Below are 22,522 nucleotides of genomic sequence, written 5' to 3' on the forward strand. Positions count from 1 at the left end.
CCCTCTACCAGTAGAGTCACAGCTCAGACCTATAGCCTATAGCTTGCTTTCCCCAACCCCCTCCCCTACTTTGGTTTGGTTTTAGTGTTTTTCCAGCTTACATTAGATCCTCCTGATAAGGATTTAGGGGTGTGTTGCCAGGATGCTGGGGATTAAGCCTAGAGCCCAGTGCATGCTAGCCAAGCACTAAATCAGCTGATCTACACTCCTAGCTTTCTAAGGTCATTTTGAACCCCAAGTTACATCAAGAGCCTCAAGGCCCCTACGTGGAAGCACAGTGCCACCTGGTGGCAGCTCTGCAGAACAGCCTGGAGAGAGAGAGTCAAAGTGGAACCTGGGGTGGCTTGCTCTGAGTTTAACCGGCAGATGTTGACCAGCTGTGACTTCAGCCACTGCTGCCTTCTGATAAAGGTGAAAGGGGGTGGAGGATTTGGGGTGCTACCCACCCCTCCGGTTGGGGGGGTTCTGTTTCTTTCCATCCCCAAACAAAGCAGCTGTTTCCTTTTATTTGAGATAAGGTCTCCCTGGCTGGCTTGGAACTCACTATGTAGACCAGGTTGGCTTTAAACTCAAGAGATTCACCTGCCTCTGTCTCCCTAGTGCTGGCAATAAAGCCACTCTGCCTGGCTCCTAGTTTTTGAATTTATTATTTTGAGATTTTTATGTGCACGGGTGTTTTGCCAGTGTGAGTATCTATCTGTACATCACGTCTGTGCAGGACCTCTGATCCCTTGGAACTGGAGTTACAGATGGTGCTGAGCTGTCATGTGGGTGGCTGGGAATGGAACCTGGTCCTCCGGAAAAGCAGGCAGTGCTCTTAACCACTGGACCATTTCTTTAGCCCTTAATTACTAAAATAAATTTATACTATGTAAGATTTCATATGAACAGAGCAAAACGCTGGTCATGGTGGGATACACCTTTAATCCCAGTACCTGGGGGTTGGAGTCAGTGCAAAGTCATCTTCAGTTACATAGTGAGCGCGAGGCTAGCCTTGGCTACTGCTACATGAGACCTTGTCTTGGAAAGCAAAAATAAATAAGTGCATTTAAATAACTTAGAAAGAGCAGACTTGGATAAGTATTAAGGGCTGGAGAGACAGCTCAGCAGTTAAGAGGACTCTATGATCTTCGAGAGGGACCCCGGTTTAATTCCCAGCACCCACGTCGTGGCCTGTAGCTCCAGTTCCAGAGGATCCAATGCCTTACTCTAGCCTCCGAGGGCATCAGGCATGCATGTGGTGGTCAGGCATGCATGTGGTGGTCAGACATGCATGTGGACAAAACACCCACACAAATAAATAAATAAATAAATAGGTAAATAAATAAATAAATAGTGTTAGCAGCAGGCATGTTAGGATGTGCCTTTAATCCCGCCATCTCTGAGGTGGAGGTAGGAGGATTAGGAGTTCCGGGCCAGGGCTGCAGAGATGGCTCAGCAGTTAAGGGCACTGACTATTCTTCCAGAGGTCATGAGTTCAATTCCCCAGCAACCACATGGTGGCTCACAACCATCTATAATGTGATCTGATGCCCTCTTCTGGCCTACAGATGTACATGCAGGCAGAGCTCTGTATACATAATAATGAATAAATACATTTAAAAAAAAAAAAAGGAGCTCAGGGCCAGTCTAGGCTACAGGAGTGTGGCTTGGGCTGAGACCCTGTATCAAAAACAAAAGAAAACAACAACACAATTGTAACTCAACAGTCATTTCTGGTTTCAATACTGGAATGTGGAATTATTAATTTGGTTCCCACATCCCCCCCTCCCCCCCAGTGATAAACCATCTTAGCGAAGGAGCAGTGTAGGCAGCGCTCTCTCTGTGGACCTGTAGTGGTTACCCGCTGTCCCTGACCGCACCTTGGGCTGTATGTGTGGTCCAGAGCGGCACTGATGTGCAGCAGGACTCTTGTACGCAGATCAAATACGGTTTTTGGCTTTCCTGTCTTTAATGTTATTGTCCAGTCGGGCCTGGGATACACATACTGAAGAGACTGTGCCCAAAGAACTCTGTTCAATGGACTAATCTAGAAAAACAACAACTTTTTATTAGTTCCAACATCAAATCTTGTTACAGGTAATCACAAAGTGTCCTCCAAGTTACATTCTGTTTTGGTCACCTCACAGGACAAGGAATGTTTAGAGATCCTGAGAACACAGGACGGTTGAAGGTGATGATGAACTACAGCCCACCAAACCAGGGGGCACACGGACAAGAACCACTGACGAGTTTTCACAAGTGCAGCGAGGATTCACAACAGTGCGTGAGACCAGGGAGACTACAGACGCGTCCAGATTCCAGACTAAATACAGCTGCAGGTTCAGTTATGAAGATCAGCGCGAGACAGCTGTGAGACACTGTGTCAGTCGTCAGGGACACGAACGGCACACAGTGACAGGGACAGATCAACACTCAGGCTGAAAGCGGAGGGTATGGCACGGTCACGGGGCTGACCCTGTCGTCTCTCTCCAGTCCTCAGTGGGACTTAGGAAGATTAGATATCAACACGGGACAATACAGAAAAACACGAATTATCTGCATAGATAGAAAATGAACCCTCCTTATGACAAGACTGCACATCCAGTCAAGGCCATAAGGGACCTCCAAGGGTCACAGGAGCCACTTTAAGAATCGCAGGTTTCCACCGGGCTTGGTGGCGCACACCTTTAATCCCAGCCCTTGGGAGGCAGAGGCAGGTGGACTGCTGTGAGTTCAAGGCCAGCCTGGTCTAAAAGGATAGCCAAGGCTACACAGAGGGGGAAAAAAAAATGCAGGTTTCCAAGAGAAAGTTTAAATCCGAGTTAGTATGTTTCCACATGTTGACCTTGCCTGAGGCCACTTCTCAGCTTTGACTAGAACCCTTACAGGCCTGGCCAGAAAGCCACCAGTTACTTTACCTGCGGCTGGGCTGTGTGTACACCTGGGGACCCCTCTGTTGCTGAGACAGGGTCTTGCCTTACAACAGCCCGTGTGCTTCTGCCTCCCAAGTGCTGGGATGACCACATTTGGTAACCCTGAATTGACACATCTTGCTCTGCTCAAGGCTGAGGGAGACAGTGGCACTCGGATGATGAGGATGGCTCTGGGGATTCTGAAATGCCAAGTCATTTGTCACGTGGTTGCCCGAGGTTCTCACACCTTACTCTTCCCATGTTATTAACGTTGTGTGGAATGGGTCTTTAGACCATGGACTTCAAATAAACAAACAAACAAACACACACAACAAAATAAAAACCCCTCACGTATCCCAGGCTAGCCTCATTCTCTCAATCCTCCTGCCTCAGCCTCCTGAGGGCTGAGATTACAGGCCCAGACAATCTGTTTCCTTTCACCCAGATGTACTAAGGAACAGAGGGAGGAGGAAGATGAGGCCCAGGGCTGTACAGAAAAGGTGCAGCCAGCAGGCACACACCCAGAGTGGCAGCAGGCATGCACCCAGGGCAGCAGAGAAACTGATATTCTTCCATTGTTTAATTATGCATAAAGCTTTCCTTTTAAAACCAAATCCTCAAGCCAGTAATATAGTTTATATAAAAATATAAAGCCCACCTCCATCATTAGTCTTGAATGGAGTTTGATTTTCTAAGTACCGAGAGGGACTTGCCACAGCAAACGTCTAACTCCATGCACCGGGCTCGTTCTGTGTGCGGGGTCCTCTTTTGCTTATGACTGTTTACATTTTAATTTCGTGAGTGTGAATATTCCAGGGAAGCCCACATAAGGTGCTAACACAACTGCTGGCCACCCAGGTGTGTATGCAGCTCAGTGGTGACAAACATAAGTTCATTAGAAATCCCCTCCCCTCTCTCCAGGGGCTGGATAGACAGCTCAGGGGTTAAGAGCACTGACTGTTCTTCCAGAGGTCCTGAGTTCAATTCCTAGGAACCACATGGTGGCTCAGAATCATCTATAATGTGATCTGATGTCCTCTTCTGGCATGTGGGCAGAGCAATGTATACATAATAATACATAAATCTTTAAAAAAAAAGGGGGGGGCTGGAGAGTCCACTCAGCGGTTAAGAGCACTGGCTGTTCTTTCAAAAGTTTTGAGTTCAAGTCCCAGTAACCATATGGTGGCTCACCTGTACGTATATAAAATGGGATCTGGTGCCCTCGTCTGGCTTGCAGGTGTACATGCAGGCAGAACACTGTGCATATAATAAATAAATAAAATCTTTGTTGTTGTTGTTGTTGTTGTTGTGTTTTTTTTCCCCCGAGACAAGGTTTCTGTGTAGCCTTGACTACCCAGGCTGGCCTCAAATTCCCAGCAATCTGCCTGCCTCTGCTTCCCAAGTACTGGGATTAAAGGCATATGAATAGATAAAATCTGAAAAAAAAGAAAAAGAAAAAGAAAAAAAAAAATCCCTTCCCCACCCCCACCTGAGTCACTGCCTCCATCAGGTTTAAAAGCCGTGCCTTACTCACCATAAGGAGAAATCTGTTTCCTACCTGCAGGGCCTCCCACTCTTCTGTGTGACAAGAGAAAACCCGTCCATACTTTAAGAGCCCAATGCAGAAAAAGACATGAAAGAACAGGGACAGCCAACTGCTGTACCCCGCTGTGCACTCCCAGGCCAGCCACACTGACCTTCAAGATTTTAAGACAGCTACATCATTTACTTAATAATTATGACTTTTTCTGGGGAAGGAGCTGGTGTCTGTTTTGCTTTTTGAGACTGGCTCACTGTGTAGCCCTGGCCGGCCTTGAATTCAGAGATCACCTGCAGTGCTGAGATTACAGGGGTTGCCGCCATGGCCAGCCACAGTCATGACATTTTAAAAAAGCAGGACTGGGGCTGTGCAGTTGGCTCAGGGGGTAAGCCTGGTGTTCTCGCGGAGGACCACAGTGCAATTCCCAGTACTCGCTTCAGATGTCTTACTGCTTGCCCTTTTTTTGGCCTTTGTGGGCACCCAGAATGCATGTGTACATACATACACAGAGGGGCGTAAATATATCTTCAAGACTCATTTCTATTCTCACTTTGAAAATATTTTTAGAGACAGAATTTCTTTCTTTCTTCTTCTTCTTCTTTTTTTTTTTTTTTTTAGGTTTTTTGAGACAGGGTTTCTCTGTGTAGCCTTGGCTGTCCTGGACTCATTCTATGGACCAGGCTGGCCTCGAACTCAGAGATCCACCTGCCTCTGCGTCCCAATGCTGGGATTAAAGGCGTGCCCCACCACCGCCCAGTAACACAGAATTTCTGAAAATGGCAAAGAGCTGTCCCCTTATTGGGCACACCTTCAATCCAGCACACAGTGAGGCAGAGACGGGCAGATCACTGTGAGTTGGAGGCCAGTCTGGTCTACAAAGTGAGTCCAAGGCTACACAGAGAAACTCTATCTCGAAAAACAACAAACAAAAACAAAAACAAAAAAACCAGATGAACTATGTATTGCATTATGGGGAACACAAAAACTTCTGAACTATTGAAAATATACTTACTGGCCGGGCGTGGTGGCACACGCCTTTAATCCCAGCACTCGGGAGGCAGAGGCAGGTGGATCGCTGTGAGTTCGAGGCCAGCCTGGTCTACAAAGTGAGTCCAGGACAGTCAAGGCTACACAGAGAAACCCTGTCTCGAAAAACAAAAACAAAAACAAAAACAAAACAAAACAAAACAAAACAAAATATACTTACTGGCAGCTAGGGTCTATCCTGAAATCAAAAGAAGCAAACTGCTGAGCTCAGACTTGCAAAACAGAGCGGGGGTCCAGGGGCCTGTGCCTGGGTCCCATCAGTTGGGAGGATCCACCGAGGCCTGGAGTTTGAGACCAGTGTAGGCAACATAGTGAGATGTCTCCTCAAAACAAAACCCTGGCAGAATTATGGCGTGCCTGTCACTTAACCTGGCCGATGATAATTTGGATCCAATGGACCAGGCTGGATGGAATCGTACTCGCAGGTGTGGGCTATGGGGCTGCTTGGCAGCAGCTGACTATGACTTGCCTTGTGCTCTAGCAGAGGCGTGGTTTTGCCAGCTGGAGATAGCTTCTGTGATTGTGTGATGTTTGGGGATTCTGAGGCCTTTTTTGGAGGGTATATAAATGTTAGGGCCCCGAGGAGTGGGGTCGGTTGTTGTTGGTCATTGGGGGGGAGGGGGTTGGGGGTTGCTGTTGGTTGTAGTTTATCCTGACAGCAAAGCTCACACTTGCCCCATGGAGCTGGACTCCCCTAATCAGCAGCAAGTAATTTAAGGATGACGTCATTCCCTTTCTGAGCCCCAACTTTATATGCAGGGATCTCTTTCCTTTCCTCTCTATCTTTCGTCCTTTCATATCTAGTGTTAGGAGGTTGAAAGGACAGAAGAAAAAGGGTGGAAGAAAGAAGAACCCACAAAGGAATGAACGCTGGCTACACACAGCTCTTAAGGCTTCAGTTTCTCCACCTGTCTTTCTCTGCAGTTGCTGTTAGGTTCCTTTCTCGGGTCTACGTCCAGTCCCTTCATATCCACCAGCCAGCTCTGAGTACTTGCTGTGCAAGGAAGCGGCAATGGGCGGAGCCAGCTGACCACCTGTAGTGCAGCACTCTTAGGCAGGAGGGAGCCTTCTGCCAGAGGGACAAGGACAGCAGCCCCGGCATGCTAGCGGTGTGGCCCGGACCTATGGAGGGTCAAACAACACAGCTTCAAGGGCAAGACGCAATCTTATCCGAATGCCAACTGCCAGCCAAGGTGGACACTGTCATCAACAAGGGTAGCACGAACTGCACACGGCGGCTTACGCCTGCAATCCCAACGCGCAGAGGCCAAGAAGGAGACCAGTCTCCGGCTCAAGGCCAGCTTGGGCTACACAGCGAGTGTGCAACCATGTCCCAACAACAACAACAACAACAACAAAACCCTCAAAACAAACAAAAAAAAAAAACAAAGGCCAAACAAACAAAAAAAATGTAACACCCAGCCCCCCTCCAAAAAAAAAAAAAAAAAAAAGAGAGAAAGAAAAAGAAAAGTATGATTCCCTTCCTTAATCCATAGGGGGAATGTACAGGTGATTTTTTTTTTCTTTCCAAACAGCTGAAATACGTGAAAGGAAACATTTGAAGTGCATGGTGCCCACCCCTGTAACTCCTACTTGGGAGGCTGAGGCAGGAGGATCACAGAAGGTTTGAGGCCAGCTAGGTACGAAGTGAAACCCTGTCTTCAAAGACACACACACACTCACACACCCCCGAAAGACTCTCCCCCAATTTAAAGTGCTCTTTAGAAAGTCTTACCTTTATAGTCTAAAGTTGAAGATTGTGACTACCAGCCACAGCTATAGCACAGAGCAGGAAAACATAAGCAACAGCAAGCCAGCAGCAGGGTGCGCAAGAGAAGACCTGAAGAGCTGCTCCAGAGGCTGGAACCATAAAACCATCAGCCAGGCTCCCTGGTGACACAGCCTGCTCACAAAGGCCCTTTCCTCTGCAGGGCCCAGGCCTGGAAGGGCTGCACGGAGAGCAGGCTTCTGGGCACCGCCTCACCACCTGCCACGTTAAGAGGGCTAGTGAGGGGCGACCAGGAGCACGCCTGCCGTGCTGTTAGGATCTGATAACCCCATTCATTTGGCATTTCATCCCCAAGGCCAGTGGAAAAATACTTCAGAAAAACGACTTCTACAAATGATTTTGTAGCTCAGGTTTCTTTTTGTGAAAAAAAAAAAACAAAAAACAAAAAACAAAAACCCTCATGGCTGCTGAAGTGCCAACATTCAGCCTTTGCTCAATGTATTTGTTAGACACGGCCACACCAGTACAAAAATACCACACCAAATCACTGAAATTGTAAGACTAATTTTTAAATCTGTAAAAAAATCGTAGTGCACTGGGTGACTCTAGTTCTGGCCTTTGGTACCCAACGCACTGTAAGTTCAAGGGAACTAGTAATTCCGGGGGACGGGACAGGTGCCGCATGGTGGGGGCTAACCCTGTCACTTAAAGTGCCATTTAGAACATTGTTCAAAATTTCAAACAGCTGGCCAAATCTGCTACTTCTCCTCACATTTGGCCTGGTAAGGCGAGGCTGGCCCAGCTGCTGGATGGATGCGGCCACATCACGGGGCTGTGCCCCAGAGCAGGAGCAGCAGGAGTGGAGGGAGGCGCGCATGTGCAGAGGCCTCACAGGGCACAGTCCAGCCTCTCACTCAGTGCCGCTGCCGTGGGAGCTTCTGGGCGCCGCGTCTGCGTGATTTTCTGTTTTGGGTTTTTTGTGTCTTCTTCCTCTTCGGTTTCGCTTTCACAGACATGCACCACCACGCTGGGGGTGGACTCCGTTCCTGCGTGCAGTTCGTATTTCTCCCCTGTAAGTGCAGGGAGGAGCCTTACTGCCAACGGAAGGAATTACGTTCTTCTATTTCCTAACTCCTACTAATTCATTTAGTGGTTGCTCATCTTTCTTTCTTTCTTTCTTTTTTCTTTTTCTTTCTGAGACTGAGTCTCATAAAATCTGGGCCAAGCAGAAACTTGCTGCTGTGGCTCAGGCTGACCCTGAATGCTAATTTTTTCTGCTTCCATCTCCCATTATAGGCATGTGACGCCCAGGTGGGTTTATTTCTCTATCTTGTGCCAGAGGCTTAGTTTGTTTTGTTATTAAGAAATCTCAAGGGGCTGGAGAGATGGCTCAGTGGTTAAGAGCACTGCCTGCCCTTCCAAAGGACCTGAGTTCAATTCCCAGCACCCACATAGCAGCTCACAACTGTCTGTAACTCCAAGATCTGACACTTTCACACCAATGCACATAGATTAAAACTAAAATAAAATATTAAAAAAAAAGATAGAAATCTCAAGCCAAGTATGGTGGCACACGCCTTTAATCCCAGCACTGGGGAGGCAGAGGCAGGTGGATAGCTGTGAGTTCGAGGCCAGCCTGGTCTACAAAACCAGGACAGCCAAGGCTACACAGAGAGACCCTGTCTTGAAAAAAAAAAAAAAGAAAAGAAACACACACCTCCGCCCTTTTTTTTCCTCCACAGGGTCTCACTATACAGCCCAGCAAGTTGTCCTCCTCTGCCTCCCAAATGCTATTAAAGTCAAGGGCCACCATGCCCTGCAGAGATCCCACTGTCTTGGGTCCTGGGCATTAAAATCCAAGCATAGCAGGCACCTTCAGGGCAGACTCCTCTTAGCACACCAGTAATCCCAGCACTCAAAAGGCAGAGGCAGGTGGATCACTGTGAGTTCGAGGCTAGCCTCATCTACAAAGCTAGTCTCAGAAAACAAAAACAACAACAACTTTCCTTTTCTCATTTTCAGGTGACACTTCACAGTACACACTGAGTCCTGTCCATCATGTTAACCTCTGTGGCTTTAAACTGAGCGCACTCAGGAACGGGCCTGCCACTGTATAAATCACAGTGCTGCCATTGCTGGTGCGACCACAGTGTCCACTGGACAGTGGTGCCATTGCTGGTGCGACCACAGTGTCCACTGGACAGTGGTGCCATTGCTGGTGCGACCACAGTGTCCACTGGACAGTGGTGCCATTGCTGGTGCGACCACAGTGTCACTGGATGTGTGGCTGTTGTTGCTAGTGTGACCACAGTGTCCCACTGGACAGTGCTAGTGTTGCCGGGCTCTACACCCCCTACTGAACATGGTCCCCAACACACAAAGTTCTGGGGCCTCGAAGAGCAAAGCAGAATCCATTACCTGGCCCCAGCTTGGAGACAGCACAGAGTAGGTCATAGTTGATGACTGGCATGGCGTCTTCACTCTGCTTCCAGCCCACCGGGGGCGAGGCCGGCGGGGAGATGAGAAACTGCTTGGTGGGCTGTGGTGGCAGTAAGTAGGACTTGTCCCGAGCCTCCCCGGACACCTGCACCTGCGGGAAGACATGCTCGTGAGAGTCTGCACTTCTGTCATCTCCATCCTTCTGCTGTTAATGATGCTGCTGTTGTTTCTGAGACAGGGTCTCTCTGTGTAGCCCTGGCTGTCCTAGAACACACTCTGTAGGCCAGGCTGGCCTCGAACTCACAGATCTGCCTGCCTCTGCCTCCTGAGTCTGGGATTAAAGGCGTGCGCCACCACTGTAGGGATTTCATTTCCATCTTTATGATGATTGTTCCTTTCTTAGAGGGGTGTACAAGTGTCTCTAAAGCTGTCTGAGATCTTCCTGCAGACTGGGACCGGCTCACCGCACAAAGCCACAGGCACTGGATCCTTGATAAACCTGAGCTGAGTGAAAGAATAAATGTATAAAGCCGGGCGGTGGCGGCGCACGCCTTTAATCCCAGCACTCGGGAGGCAGAGGCAGGCGGATCACTGTGAGTTTGAGGCCAGCCTGGTCTACAAAGTGAGTCCAGGACAGCCAAGGCTACACAGAAAGACCCTGTCTCGAAAAGCAAAACAAGAAAAACAAAACAAAACAAAAAGAATAAATGTATAAACAGATGGACAAAGAAACAACAGCAGTAACTACGCCTGTGGTCTGGGCTCTATAGATAGAGGCTTGCTTTTCTGAGAGCTGAAACTGAGAGCCCTTAGGAGGAAAAGGGGGGGGGGGCAGTCTTTAGTCACGGGGACATACCCTAAAGCACAGAGGGACCCCAGCCCCTTACTGTTCCTGTTTGCCATGAACGAGGTGAAGAACTTGCTATGCCTCTGTGTGCTGCCCCCACTACAGGCCAGTCACACGTGGACTGGAAACTCCCAACCCAGAGCCAAGCCTTCTGTCCTGTACTCTGGTCATCTTAGGTATTGGTCACAGTGGGTACGTGATGCAAGCTGTAGTCATCAGGAGGAGGGAACCTCAGCTGAGAAAACGCCTGGGAAGACAGGACTCCATGAGAGCCTGTAGCTCATTTCCTTAATTACTGACTGATGTGGGAGGGCCCAGCTCACTGTGGGTGATACCACCGCAGGCTATGGGCCTGGGTACCGTAAGAAAGGAGGCTAAGCAAGCCAGATGGAGAACTCCAGCAAGCAAGCAGCAACCCTCCACGTCCTCAGCATCAGCTCCTGCCTCCAGGCTCCTGCCCAGGCTGAGTTCTTGCCTTGGTTTCCCCTCAGTGAGTGGGGTGATCCAAAAGATATGTAAACCCTTTGTCTCCAAGTTGCTTTTGGTCATGGGGGGTTTCCTCGCAGTAATAGTAACCCTAACTAATTCAGGAGGGGCAGCTGCCTAACACACTGCTAAGGTCCAGGCTCGGACGAGCTCTCGGAGGCCAGAGGTCACTGATTGGTCCTTTCCTTCCATCATGTATGGGTTCTAGGGATCAAACGCAGGCCATCACACAGGGTGGCAAGCACCTTTAACTAGGCCATCTTGATGGCCCTTGAAGGTTTTCTTCTCTGTTCTCCTATGGATGTCACATCCTAAGTGCTACTTTAGATGCACAGGACATTTAATTCCCCAGGATTTACCCCTTCACAGAGCCCTGGTTGAACCAAACTACTGGGAAAAAAAATAAACCCCGTAACTACCAGTCTCAGCAAAACAAAGGCAGAGGCTTAATATGCTCCTAAAATAAATGAAATAATGTATGTGTGAAGTAAGAAAAAAAACATTACATCACCGGCGCACGTGGCTGCTGACTTCACACTGAAGGGAGAACTGTAAAGGGCTGTGAGCTGAGAAGCAGCTGTGAGGCGCCACAGGGCTCACCATACCTGTGCGAAGTAAAGCTTCAGCTTCCGGCCGTGGAATTCCCTCTCATGGAGCTCTATCCGCGCCCTCGCTGCGGCCTCCGGCTTGCTGAAGTTGATCCTCACGCGGCGAAAGCTCTTGAAGAGCTGGAATGTGACCTGCTCATCGTAGAGGGCGAACAGAGCTTCAAACCTCTCCTTCAAGGCGAGCAGAAAGGCGGGGAGAAGAACAAAGCATCCCTGTTAACGGGGAAGCCTGCTAAAGAGAAACGACCAGGCCAGACTCCCCGTGTGATGCTACTTTTCTAAGGGTTGACACCCGGTGACTCACGTGCTCACCTCTGCAATCTGCAGTGGCATAAAACGGCTGGCTTTGTTAGATACTGCAGTCAAAGGTCATAAAATAGCACGATGTGTAAAACAGCCTACACATGGCTACATACAGAACAAGAGCATTCCACTGTCAAGTCACCAATGTACCCAGTTGTGTGTGCTGTTCCCCTCAAAGACCGTCTCTGGCATCTGGGGCTGAGCTTTCCCTGTTTCCTTCACAGTGCTTGGCATTTGTTTCCACTGTGTGCAGTCTCCCACAACTTCTTCCCTTAGACTCTGAACACCACCCTCCTTGGCATGTACACACAATATAACACAGGGGAATCACTTCCCACCTTTTGTTTGTTATTTTCTTTTTTTTTTCTTTTTTTTTTTTTTTTTTGGTTTTTTGAGACAGGGTTTCTCTGTGTAGCCTTGGCTGTCCTGGACTCCCTTTGTAGACCAGGCTGGCTTCGAACTCACAGCGATCCGCCTGCCTCTGCCTCCCGAGTGCTGGGATTAAAGGCGTGCGCTACCACCGCCCGGCTGTTATTTTCATTTTTAAAGACTGGGTTTCACACAGTCCAGGTAATGCTGGGTTCTAAAAGAAAGCAGGCTGAGCAAGCCATGAGGAGCAAGGCAATAAGCAGCACCCCTCCATGGCCTCTGCGTCAGCTCCTGCCTCCAGGTTCCTGCCCCGTTGGCGTTCCTGTGCTGGCTTCCCTCAGTGATGGACAGTGATGGGAAGTGTAAGCCGAACAGACCCTGTCCTCCCGGGGCTGCTTTTGGTCATGTGTAATATCACAGTAATAGAAACCCCAAGACATGGGAACACAGTCGGGCGTGGTGGCGTACGCCTTTAGTCCCAGCACTCAGGAGGGAGAGGCAGGTGAGTTCGAGGCCAGCCTAGTCTACCAAGTGAGTCCAGGGCAGCCAGGACTACACAGAGAAACCCTGTCTCAAAAACCAAAATTAACAAAACAAAACCCAAAAAAACCACTGGAATACACGCATGTGTGGGTGGACGGACACACACACACACACACACACACACACACACACGAGATATTAGATGAAACAGGGTTAACCCTCAAATGGCTTTTTGTTTTTTGGTTTTTCAAAACAGGGTTTCTCTGTGTAGCCTTGGCTGTCCTGGACTCACTTTGTAGACCAGGCTGGCTTCGAACTCACAGCGATCCGCCTGCCTCTGCCTCCCGAGTGCTGGGATTAAAGGCATGTACCACCACACCTGGCCTCCCTCAAATGGTTTTAAAAATAAAAACCAGGGAAGATACGTTTCAGTGGTTGGTAACATTTGCTGTTCCTGCAGATGACTCAGATTCATTTTCCAGCACGCACATCAGGTGGTTCACAACCGCCTTCAACTCCTGTTCCGAGGCCCGTTACCCTCATCTGGTTTCTTTGGGGATCCATTCACATAATCACAGACAAACAAAAAACAAAGAACAAAAGAAAACCAACAAGAACTCAATCTTCTGCCCAGTCAAAAATTTCTCAGGCAGTATGTACCCTCCTGCTGTGTGTGAAGTTTCTCCCAAGGATTCCCTTAGAAATTTGAAATGTGTATTTGCTGTTATTTGTGTGCATGAGTGAATTATGTGGGTGGCTGGGTGTGGAAGCCATGGCACTTGAGTGGAGGTCGCAGAGCCGTGTGACTTTCATGCTCACCTTTCACTTTCTTTGGGTTTTCAGGGAGGCTATGACCAGCCTGGTATCACTAAGCAGCAAACGCATTTTTCCCACTGAGCCATCTCACTGCCCCCAAAGTAACCTTGAGATTATAAATTTAAGATAAAGTGGTCCTAAGATCCGCTCAGATCTGAAATGCTTCTACAGTGAGTGCCTGATATAAACAGGGCAGTATTTGCAACGAACCGGCCCACTTCTCCTAGTAAGTTAAGCCACCTGTAGATGACCTACAATACTGAGTACAAGGTAAACAGTTTTCATACTGCGCTGCTTACGAATGCCGAACATGTGTAAATATTCAGTATTGAAACAACCTTTTCTTTTTCTTTTTTCTTTGAGACAGGCTCTCTCTACATAACCCTGGCTGGCTTGGAACTCACTATGTAGACCAGGCTGGCCTCTAACTCACAGTGATCTGCCTGCCTCTGTCTCTCAAGTACTGGGATCAAAGGTGTGCGCCACCACACCCAGCATAAGATGCAACTTTTTAACAGATTAACTGGTCAAACAGTTCAGCAACTGTTTGCACCTGGAGATACTGCATCCACTGCTAGGTAAGAGGGCTGGCTGGATTAGCTACATGTGCGTTCTTAGGTAACAAATCAACTGGCTCTAACATGAAAGCCAGAGGTCTCAGACAGATGAGCAAGCAGGATGGATGACTCTGGATCTCTAAACTGTGGCTGAACTGGGCAAAGACACAGCATTTGTAAAATAAAGCGCCCTGCAAGGAAACCCTCTGTAGCTGACTATCCGCCCCCCCCCCCACATAGGCTCTCATCTCCAGACAGGACCCCTGCCTCTCCCTACGGCACTCATATGCCCAGTACTGGTTCGGTGGCCACCCTTTGCTCAGAAGCCCTCGGGACTACGCCCTCCAGAAGGGCAGCTCCTCCACTTGGCATCAGGGTGCTCTGCAGGAAGGCCCAGCAACCACCTCCCCAGCCATGTGTCTTTGACTTGGGCACTTACGGCCTGTTGTGCCAACGGTACAGAACGCGTGTCCTAACTAGGCTTCCCAGTGTGTGTGCTTTCCTCTGGCTAACGCATCCTTTCTTTTCTTTGTTGACATCCTAAGTCTCACAGCTCTTCCCCATTGCCGCATGCCCTTATGAGAGGCCGGAGCCTGGCTGTGAACTTGCCTCCTCTGATTCCTCAATGGACTTCCAATGCTTCCTGTGCTCCTCCCATTCTGTACCTGACCCCTGCGCGCCATCCACCGCAGGACTGTACACCAGGGACTCAGAAGCTGCGTAACTCGCACTCTGTCCCCCAGCCTAACTGGCATGGAGCCTTACACTGCAGGCATTTGAGTATATCTGGCTCTGTTCTGAAAGACACTGGAAGGGAGCCCTGCCTGGGCTAGAGTGAAAATGCCTCTCACTGAAAGGAAAATGCTTTGCTTACATACTAGAACATTTAAGGGCAGAGTCAGGAGTGGTGGCTTCTACCTGTATTCCCAGTGCTCAGGAGGCTGAGGACGACTGCCCAGATGCCAGTCTGGACCACAGAGTGAGACTATGTCTCAAAGAAAGGAAGAAAAAAATGGTATGTAGGCTTTTATGAAGTCACAATAGTGTCTCAGTCTCTCTCTCTCTCTCTCTGCAAGTAAATAGTGATTCAAAAAAGATAATCTATTTTTCCTTTAAACCCATAGAAAGTAATACAAGAAATGTTAACAATAAGATAATACTTAGTCCTGCCGGTGGTGGTGGCACACACCTTTAATCCCAGCACTTGGGAGGCAGGGGCAGTCAGATCTCTGTGAGTTCAAGGCCAGCCTGGTCTACAAGGAGAGTCTAGGACAGCCAGGGCTCTGTTATACAGAGAAACCCTGTCTCGGAAAACCAAAACGAAAAAAGAAAAAAAAGATAATAGTCTTAATTGCCTACTTGCAATAAGCACTCGAAAAAAATAACCCTAATTCCTTCTTTAGTGAGTACACAAGGAGGAAGAATTGCTAGCCCAAATAAAGTCATGCGCTTGGAGGCTGGGTGGATACATCCCAGCATTGAGGAGTTAGAGCTGGGAGGCTCACTGGAGGCTCCAGGCCCACACAGCCAATCCCAGGCCAGCCTGGGCTACACAGCCAATCCCAGGTCAGCCTGGGCTACACAGCCAATCCCAGGCCAGCCTGGGCCACACAGCCAGTGGTGCCTGGGCTAGAGTTAAGATCTTGTCTTAAACTACAGGAGCATGTTGGGTAAAGAAGGAATTGGTGGAAGTAGGAAAGGCACAAAAGGTGGATATGACAGAAACACATCACATACACAAAATGTGCTATACTTAATATCTCCAAGCCTTGATTCAGAGCTCCTCAGTGCAGTTGGGGGTGTGTGTGGGGGGGTCTGGCTCTGAAGCGCACCTGTCAGTGGCCGACTGAGATGCTCCTTAGACACAGTGAGGGGTGCAACGCGGCACACACTTTATGTATTTCGTCTCACAGGCCCAGGGACCAAAGCTATCTATGCTTTGCTTCCCACGGTGCGAGCACAGGACCAGGGCGTGTGCACAGGACCAGGGCGCGTGCCTACCTTCTGCTCTTGGACCTCGAACACCGCCTCGTGGACACTGCAAGCGAAGAGTGAGGTGGGTAAATCGCTTAGGTCCATCATCTCTTCCAAGTCGTCCTCATTTTCACCGAAGACCATCTCCTCCTCCTCTTCCTGGTCACTGCTACAGAGGTCTGACTGGCTGTCATGCCAAGATTTCACGCTGTCTCGCAGCATCTTCTCTGCGGGGAAATCGGCTAGCTAGGATGTCTGCCAGACACTGCTAAAATAAGTAAATAAGGAGAGATGTGACGGCCTTGTCATGTGGCAGTCAATCTATTTCTCAAGGCAGCAATTCATCAAGCCAAACGACTTTATCCAGGAAAGATCAATCAACATTTACGTTAGCTCCAGTTCCCCTAAGTGAATTTCCCATCCACAAATCTGATTTGCTTAGCAGATTTTATGGGGCAATGAAATATGAAGAGGCCAAAAATAAAAAAATAAAAAAGCACGTGCTTTCTAGTGAAAGCAGGATGAAAAGGATGTTGTGACGTGATCACGGCAGTATGTACTTGAGTTTACAAGCAGAGAGAGGGAAGGTGGGAGCCAGGGCGGCCTTCCCATATTTGTTTTGGGTTTTAGGTGGAAAACACTGGAAGTGGCCCAGCAGGATCACACCCACACGATCTGCTCGCCATCTGCACCCCGAATGCCTTCTGTGAGGCTGGCTGCCTTCTTAGCCAGCGTGCTTTTCCTGCGCAGACTCTTCAGTAACTAAGCTTTGATGGGTGCCCATGAACACGCCATGGGTGCGAGGACAGCACACAGCTTAGGCTGGGGGACATACTTCTGAACTCTGGGGCGTCATCGTCATCGTGAACTTAAAGTCAGAGGCCCAGAGCTGACACCGTCCCTTTGTAAAAGCCTGGGACACAATCTGGCCATGTCTGGCTCTTCAGGGGACCACGCCACACTCTTTGGATATGACATATTTCAAGACGGGGAGATGGGACTGAAGAGAACCCACAGGTGACAGGGACACTGGGTGATCATGGTTACCATGGCTGCACTTGCCAGTTCGCCTTTCATGGGTAAGGACACAGGCTGCGGACACATTGCTTATACAGAACAGGCTTCCTGCTGCTTAGTAACTATAAGATAAAAATGGCTGAGTTTCCCATTATTCTAAAGTTCTCAAGACAATCTTTTTTCTTTCTTTTCTTTTTTTTTTTTTTTGGTTTTTTTGAGACAGGGTTTCTCTGTGTAGCCTTGGCTGTCCTGGACTCACTTTGTAGACCAGGCTGGCCTCAAACTCACAGCGACTGCCTGCCTCTGCCTCCTGAGTGCTGGGATTAAAGGTGTGTGCCACCACCACCCAGCTCAAGACAATCGTTAAAAAAAAAATCTCTACTTGTTTCTGTCACTATCTGGGCACCCACTGCCATGTACTGGGGGACACCATAGCAAAGAGTTCCCCTACAGGGCCTCCTCCTACCATCTGCCACACTATCCACTCCTCCGCGTGCTCGTCTTCCTTGGCACATGCGCCTGTTCCTGTTGGGACCGCCACCATCTGGTCCACCTTACCTCCATCCACCTGCTGCTCGTCCCATCTGGAGAGTGGGCTCACCTCCTCCACTCCACTCACCCCGGGGCTCAGACGCCACCCCCCCCCACCCCCCACCCCAGGCAGCTGCCACTCTCTCCCTCCCTACCGACAGCACAGTGACGCCTTCCTGAACACCGGAACCCGCCTCCTGCAGCGCACATCTTCCTTCACTCATCTGTCTCCGTCACTCTTTGCACTTGGGTCACCCGGGAGGTTTCAGCCCTGTCCCCTCTGGAGCCTTTAGCTTCTTAGTATTCAACTTGGTTTCCTGCTTCTCTGTGTCCCCCATGTGCCAGTATCATCTTGCACCTCACAGGACTGCTCCTAAGCTAAAAGGACAGCACCAAAGCCACAGGGAAAACAGGAGCTAAATCTGCACTACACAGGATGGAAAGTCTGGAAATGTACCATGTCCCCAAGAAATTCTGAGCTGCCCCTTGGTGGCTCCTACCTCTACCTGTAACAGCGACTGATCCGTAGATGATCATATTTGTGGATCGGGACCTTTCCCCTAGTTTTACTCTTAGTGAGCTTTGTGCCAAACATATATCTACCTGGGTATCCGGCGGGAGCGTCCCAGGAGAGTGTCTCACTGTGGCAGCAGCAGGAAGACGCTGTGTTCTCACAACGCTCTGCTCCCTTCTCTGGCCTAAGCTTATGTGACCACTTTAAAAAAAAAAATCACTTCTAGCTACTAGACTGCCCACGCCTTTAAATTCCCAGACCCTGCCAGCTTCCAACTCAACAGCTACCCACTAAGGGCTGCTGACGAAAGCAGACAGCACTGAGTTGCGCCCCATGCCCCCATGCCACTGGCATGTCAGCACTGACAGAAAAAACAAAAAACAAAAACTTCAGTCCTGTAAAGAATGAGATCTGGGCTCCCAAAGAGGCCTTGGAGGATACCAGTAGGCAAAGAATGGGGTACAGCCAGGCACCAGGTGTGCATGCACGAAGTGAGGGACAGAAACGTCAGAAAGCTGCTAAAGGTGTTCAGTTCAGGAAGTGACATAACCAATCACCTAGCTTATCCTTGAGGATCCAAAGTGGGCTCTTTTGCAGCTTGTCTATTTGAGGCATTGCTGGTTTTGTTTTTCTTTTTGTGACCCTCCCCCATCTGTTTATTATTTATTCCCCTCTTAAAAGATGTGAAAAAGCTGGGCATGGTGGTAGCCCGTGCCTTTAATTCCAGCACTTGGGAAGCGGAGGCCAGTGGATCTCCACTGAGTTCCAGGCCGGCCTGGTTACATCGGGAGTGGGTTCCAGATCAGTTGCGGGCGGAGCTCATTCAGCGGGAGCGAGAGGGAGGAAACCAGCCCCTGTTCTGCTTACAGAGAGCATCACTAAGCCTCAAGCCCATAGCCTTGCCCATACTAGGCCCATATTCTACTACTAGGCTACTGCCCCAGCCCTTGTCTATTTTTGATAATTATTTCTTTGTTTCAAGGTTCTCCCTCCAGTATGTCAAAGAATAAAAAACAGCATAGGAAACAATCCTTTGCTTGATTTAGAATGTTATACCTTCATTTCCTGTTTTTCTATCTTCAACTTGGGGAAACTTTCTTTTGAAACAACTTCAAAAAGAAATGATAAAAATGGGCTTTGGCAGGGTGGCTCACGTCTGTAATGTCGGTATTCAACAGCCTGAGACAGGAGGATTGCCAAGAGTTCAGGGTCCGACTGGGATATACAGTGAATTCCAGGCCTGTCTGGGTTACAGAGTGAGACACTACATCCAACATAACAACACATCTTTACCTAGAGGTACCCAACTGACTTTTACCTTTATTGCTCTCTCTCCGAAACTATTAAAAAGGACAGTACATACACTTCCAAGTCAGCATATAAGAGCAAGATTGCTTTCTTACACAGTAACAAAATATTCCAATTTTGTTAATTATACTAATACTAGCCACAATAATGACTTTTCCTTCAAAATTACTCATTTATTGTGGCACTAAGGATTGGACCCAGGGCCTCCTACAGACTAGGCAAAAGTTCTAACATTGCACTGTTTCCACCCCTCTTTTTAATCCATATTTTGAGACAGAGTGACAGAATCTCATTAAGTTGTTCAGGTAGGCCCTTTAATCCCAGCACTCGGAGGCAGAGGCAGCCAGATTGCTGTTAGTTCAAGGCCAGCCTGGTCTATAAAGTGAGTCCAGGACAGCCAAGGCTATAAAGAGAAACCGTCTCAAAAACAAAACAAAAAAAGTTGTTCAGCCTGGCTCTGAATACCCCCCGTTAGCCTCAGTGGTCTTGAACTTTTGATGCTTTTGCCTCAGTTTCCCCATCAGCTAGGATTACAGGCCTATCTCGCCAAGCCCAGATGAAAGGTTTTAGATTATCATTAAGCAGTTTTGTTCCAAGACGTACACATTTAGATTATTTAAAAGGGCAGGCCGTGGAGATGCACAGAGCTGAGAACACATCTGGGTGATCCTCAGGTATCCCCAGAAGGGTCAGGGTCCACCCACAGGACTCTGCTGAGACACACTACCTACCTGTGTCTAGTTGTGTGTGTGTGTATGTGTGTGTGTGTGTGTGTGTGTGTGTGTGTGTGTGTGTGCACGTGCACGCATGCACATGGCATGGCATGAATGAAAGAGACAGTTCTCTCCTCCTACCCTGCGGAACTCAGGCTGTGTTAGGCTTGGCAGCAAGTGCCTTTACCCCTCGAGCCATCTCACCAAGCCTTGCCTTGGTTCTGCACTTGGCTCCTCAAGTACAAGATGCAGACAATAACAGTCTTTCACTCAATAAAGATGTTAAGAGAATTAAAGCCCTAGTCAGAGTAAATCTCTGCACACAGCCAAGCTCAGTGATCAACACAAGCATGAGGTGAATTTGTCTGTGGTAAGGACCTCAGGAAGGGAAATACAAACCTGAGTGATGACAAACAAAGGGGGAAAAAAACAAAAAACAAAAAAGGCTAGCATGTTGTATGAGCCCAAGGAAAGCAGGAAGGGCTCAGTAAACTGAACTTACAAACAGCTACCATCACACAGGCAGCAGGAACGGCTAACATCATATGAATTTTGTTATAACAGAAGATTCTGTAAGGCTTATACAAAGGCCTGGTTGCCTTTTCCTGGCCTTTACCCTCCCCTCCCCCCACCCCCGGTTGGACCCACATTTCCTGTAGCGTCATGCAGCACTGATTTTTCATTTATTAGCTGAACACTTCAAGGTTTTCAAACCTTAACACATGTCACTCAGGCCGGTGTGGTGGTACCCGCTTGTAATCCGAGCATCTGGGAGGCAGAGGCAGGTGGATCGATGTGAGTTCGAGTCCAGCCTGGTCTACAAAGTGAGTCTGGGACAGATACGGCTGCACAGAGAAACCCTGTCTCAAAACAAACAAACAAACAAGAAACAAAACAAATCCTGTCACTCAGGTGGAGGTCAAAGGACAACTTGCAGGGGTTGGTTCTCTCCTTCTACCACGTGTGTTCCCCGGATGCTGTCAGGCTGCAAGTGTCTGTACCTGCTAGCCAGCTCACAGGACCAAATACTGGTTTTACAGTTTGATATACTGGACTAGAGGTAATGGCATAATGTGAAAATGGGAGGGGTTTTTGTTTTTTTTGTCTTGGACAGGGCCTGATTATGTAGTCCAGACTTAGCCTCTCAACTGCTCAGGTGCCACACCCAGTTCTTTTATTTTTTGGTTTTTCGAGACAGGGTCTGTGTTAGCCTTGGCCATCCTGGACTCGCTTTGTAGACCAGGCAGGCCTCGAACTCACAGTGATCCCCCTGCCTCTGCCTCCCGAGTGCTGGGATTAAAGGTGTGTGTCACCACACCTGGCTCCACACCCAGTACTTAAAATAACATTTTTAAAGTAATCGCTAATCACAGCTACAGACGATCAATTACTTCTCAGATGAAACAGCAACTGAAAGACTTCTACGAAAAGTTCAAGTAAACGTGTTTTGCTAGATAGCGTTCAATATGGGAAAACGAGGGTTTTTTTTTAACCCTACACTAAAACATCATTCTAAATAATCCTAGTTTGAATCTGAAACGTGGACGTGAGCCGCTAGAATCTGAATCCCTCAAAGGAGAGGATGAGATTTCGCACGGAAGCTGGAACCCCGCAACCTGGAAACAGACCGCTACCGAAGGCGCGTCGGTTCAGGAGAGGAGGAGGCGGACGACAAGTTTCCAGAAGCCAGGGAAGCAGATGACTCCTGCATCCTGGGGGAGGGGCAGAGGGAGGGGAGTGGGGCTTCCACCTGCTGCCGCCACCTTGTTTTACTGGCCACACCTTTCCTGTCCTGGAGGGCGGGGTGGAGGTGGGGGGGAGGTTGGGCCTGCCATCTTTCAAAAAGTCGATCAGTTGGTGGAGAAATTGCTGGTGGAGTAGGAAGGACTTGGGGGCGAGGGGGTGTTCTGCAGAACGTCACCCCGAAGCCGAAGCCTCCTGGGAAGACACTGGAGACTAGGGGAGCTCTGGGAGCTGTTGCTATAGCTGAGCTTTAGCTTTAACTTTCAGGGGTCCTGGGGATCCTTCAGCCAGCGGCGCTGCAAACTGGCTCCGTGCAGCCGAAAGCCAGCCGCGCCCTGCGAAGGGGGGTGGGGGGATACTCACCTGTGCACTCAAGGGGAGAGGACCGGGGGCAACGAGAGCAGCCAGGGGCGGACAAGTGCCCCACCACCCGGAGCCACCACGCCCTCGACGCCGGCCGCAGCGGCCGCCTCTGCCGGGGACGCGGGCGGTGACCTGGGCCCGAGCGAGGTTGCCGGCGTCGCGCGCGCGCTCCCGGACCCGCGCGCCTCGCTTACCCGGCCCCCCCCCCAACTCCGCCTCGGTCCCTCCGGCCGAGAGGGCG

At 49.3% G+C, this 22,522-nt stretch overlaps 1 protein-coding gene across 3 annotated transcripts; it reads right to left on the reverse strand.

Moving 5' to 3' along the window:
• Nucleotides 1-2,030: 2,030 nt before the first annotated feature.
• Nucleotides 2,031-22,448, reverse strand: RCAN3 (RCAN family member 3). 3 transcript variants are annotated; one of them, XM_084788367.1, is made up of 5 exons: nt 22,282-22,448; nt 16,120-16,357; nt 11,588-11,761; nt 9,629-9,800; nt 2,031-8,280 (listed from the first exon to the last, which is right to left on the reverse strand). In XM_084788367.1, exons 2-5 carry the CDS (start codon nt 16,312-16,314, stop codon nt 8,099-8,101), a joined length of 723 nt encoding a protein of 240 aa, XP_084644493.1. In that variant the 5' UTR covers nt 16,315-16,357; nt 22,282-22,448; the 3' UTR covers nt 2,031-8,098. The 3 variants fall into 3 exon arrangements, with proteins under 3 accessions (XP_084644493.1, XP_084644491.1, XP_084644492.1); XM_084788365.1 differs by having other exon boundaries at nt 16,120-16,360; nt 22,282-22,446; XM_084788366.1 differs by lacking the exon at nt 22,282-22,448 and adding an exon at nt 19,211-19,621 and having other exon boundaries at nt 16,120-16,360.
• Nucleotides 22,449-22,522: the final 74 nt, after the last annotated feature.

This window comes from Acomys minous (genome assembly GCF_964271855.1).
Source record: "Acomys minous genome assembly, chromosome: 6".
Taxonomy (NCBI): Eukaryota; Metazoa; Chordata; class Mammalia; order Rodentia; family Muridae; genus Acomys; species Acomys minous.

Excerpts from the sequence above, each read along its gene's own strand:
- RCAN3 (XM_084788367.1), bottom strand. The coding sequence starts at position 16,314 with ATGCTGCGAGACAGCGTGAAATCTTGGCATGACAGCCAGTCAGACCTC. Across the intron at positions 11,762-16,119 it reads TCGAGGTCCAAGAGCAGAAG|GAGAGGTTTGAAGCTCTGTT; the intron begins GTAGGCACGCGC and ends CTCGCCTTGAAG. Across the intron at positions 8,281-9,628 it reads TGTCTCCAAGCTGGGGCCAG|GGGAGAAATACGAACTGCAC; the intron begins GTAATGGATTCT and ends CTGCACTTACAG.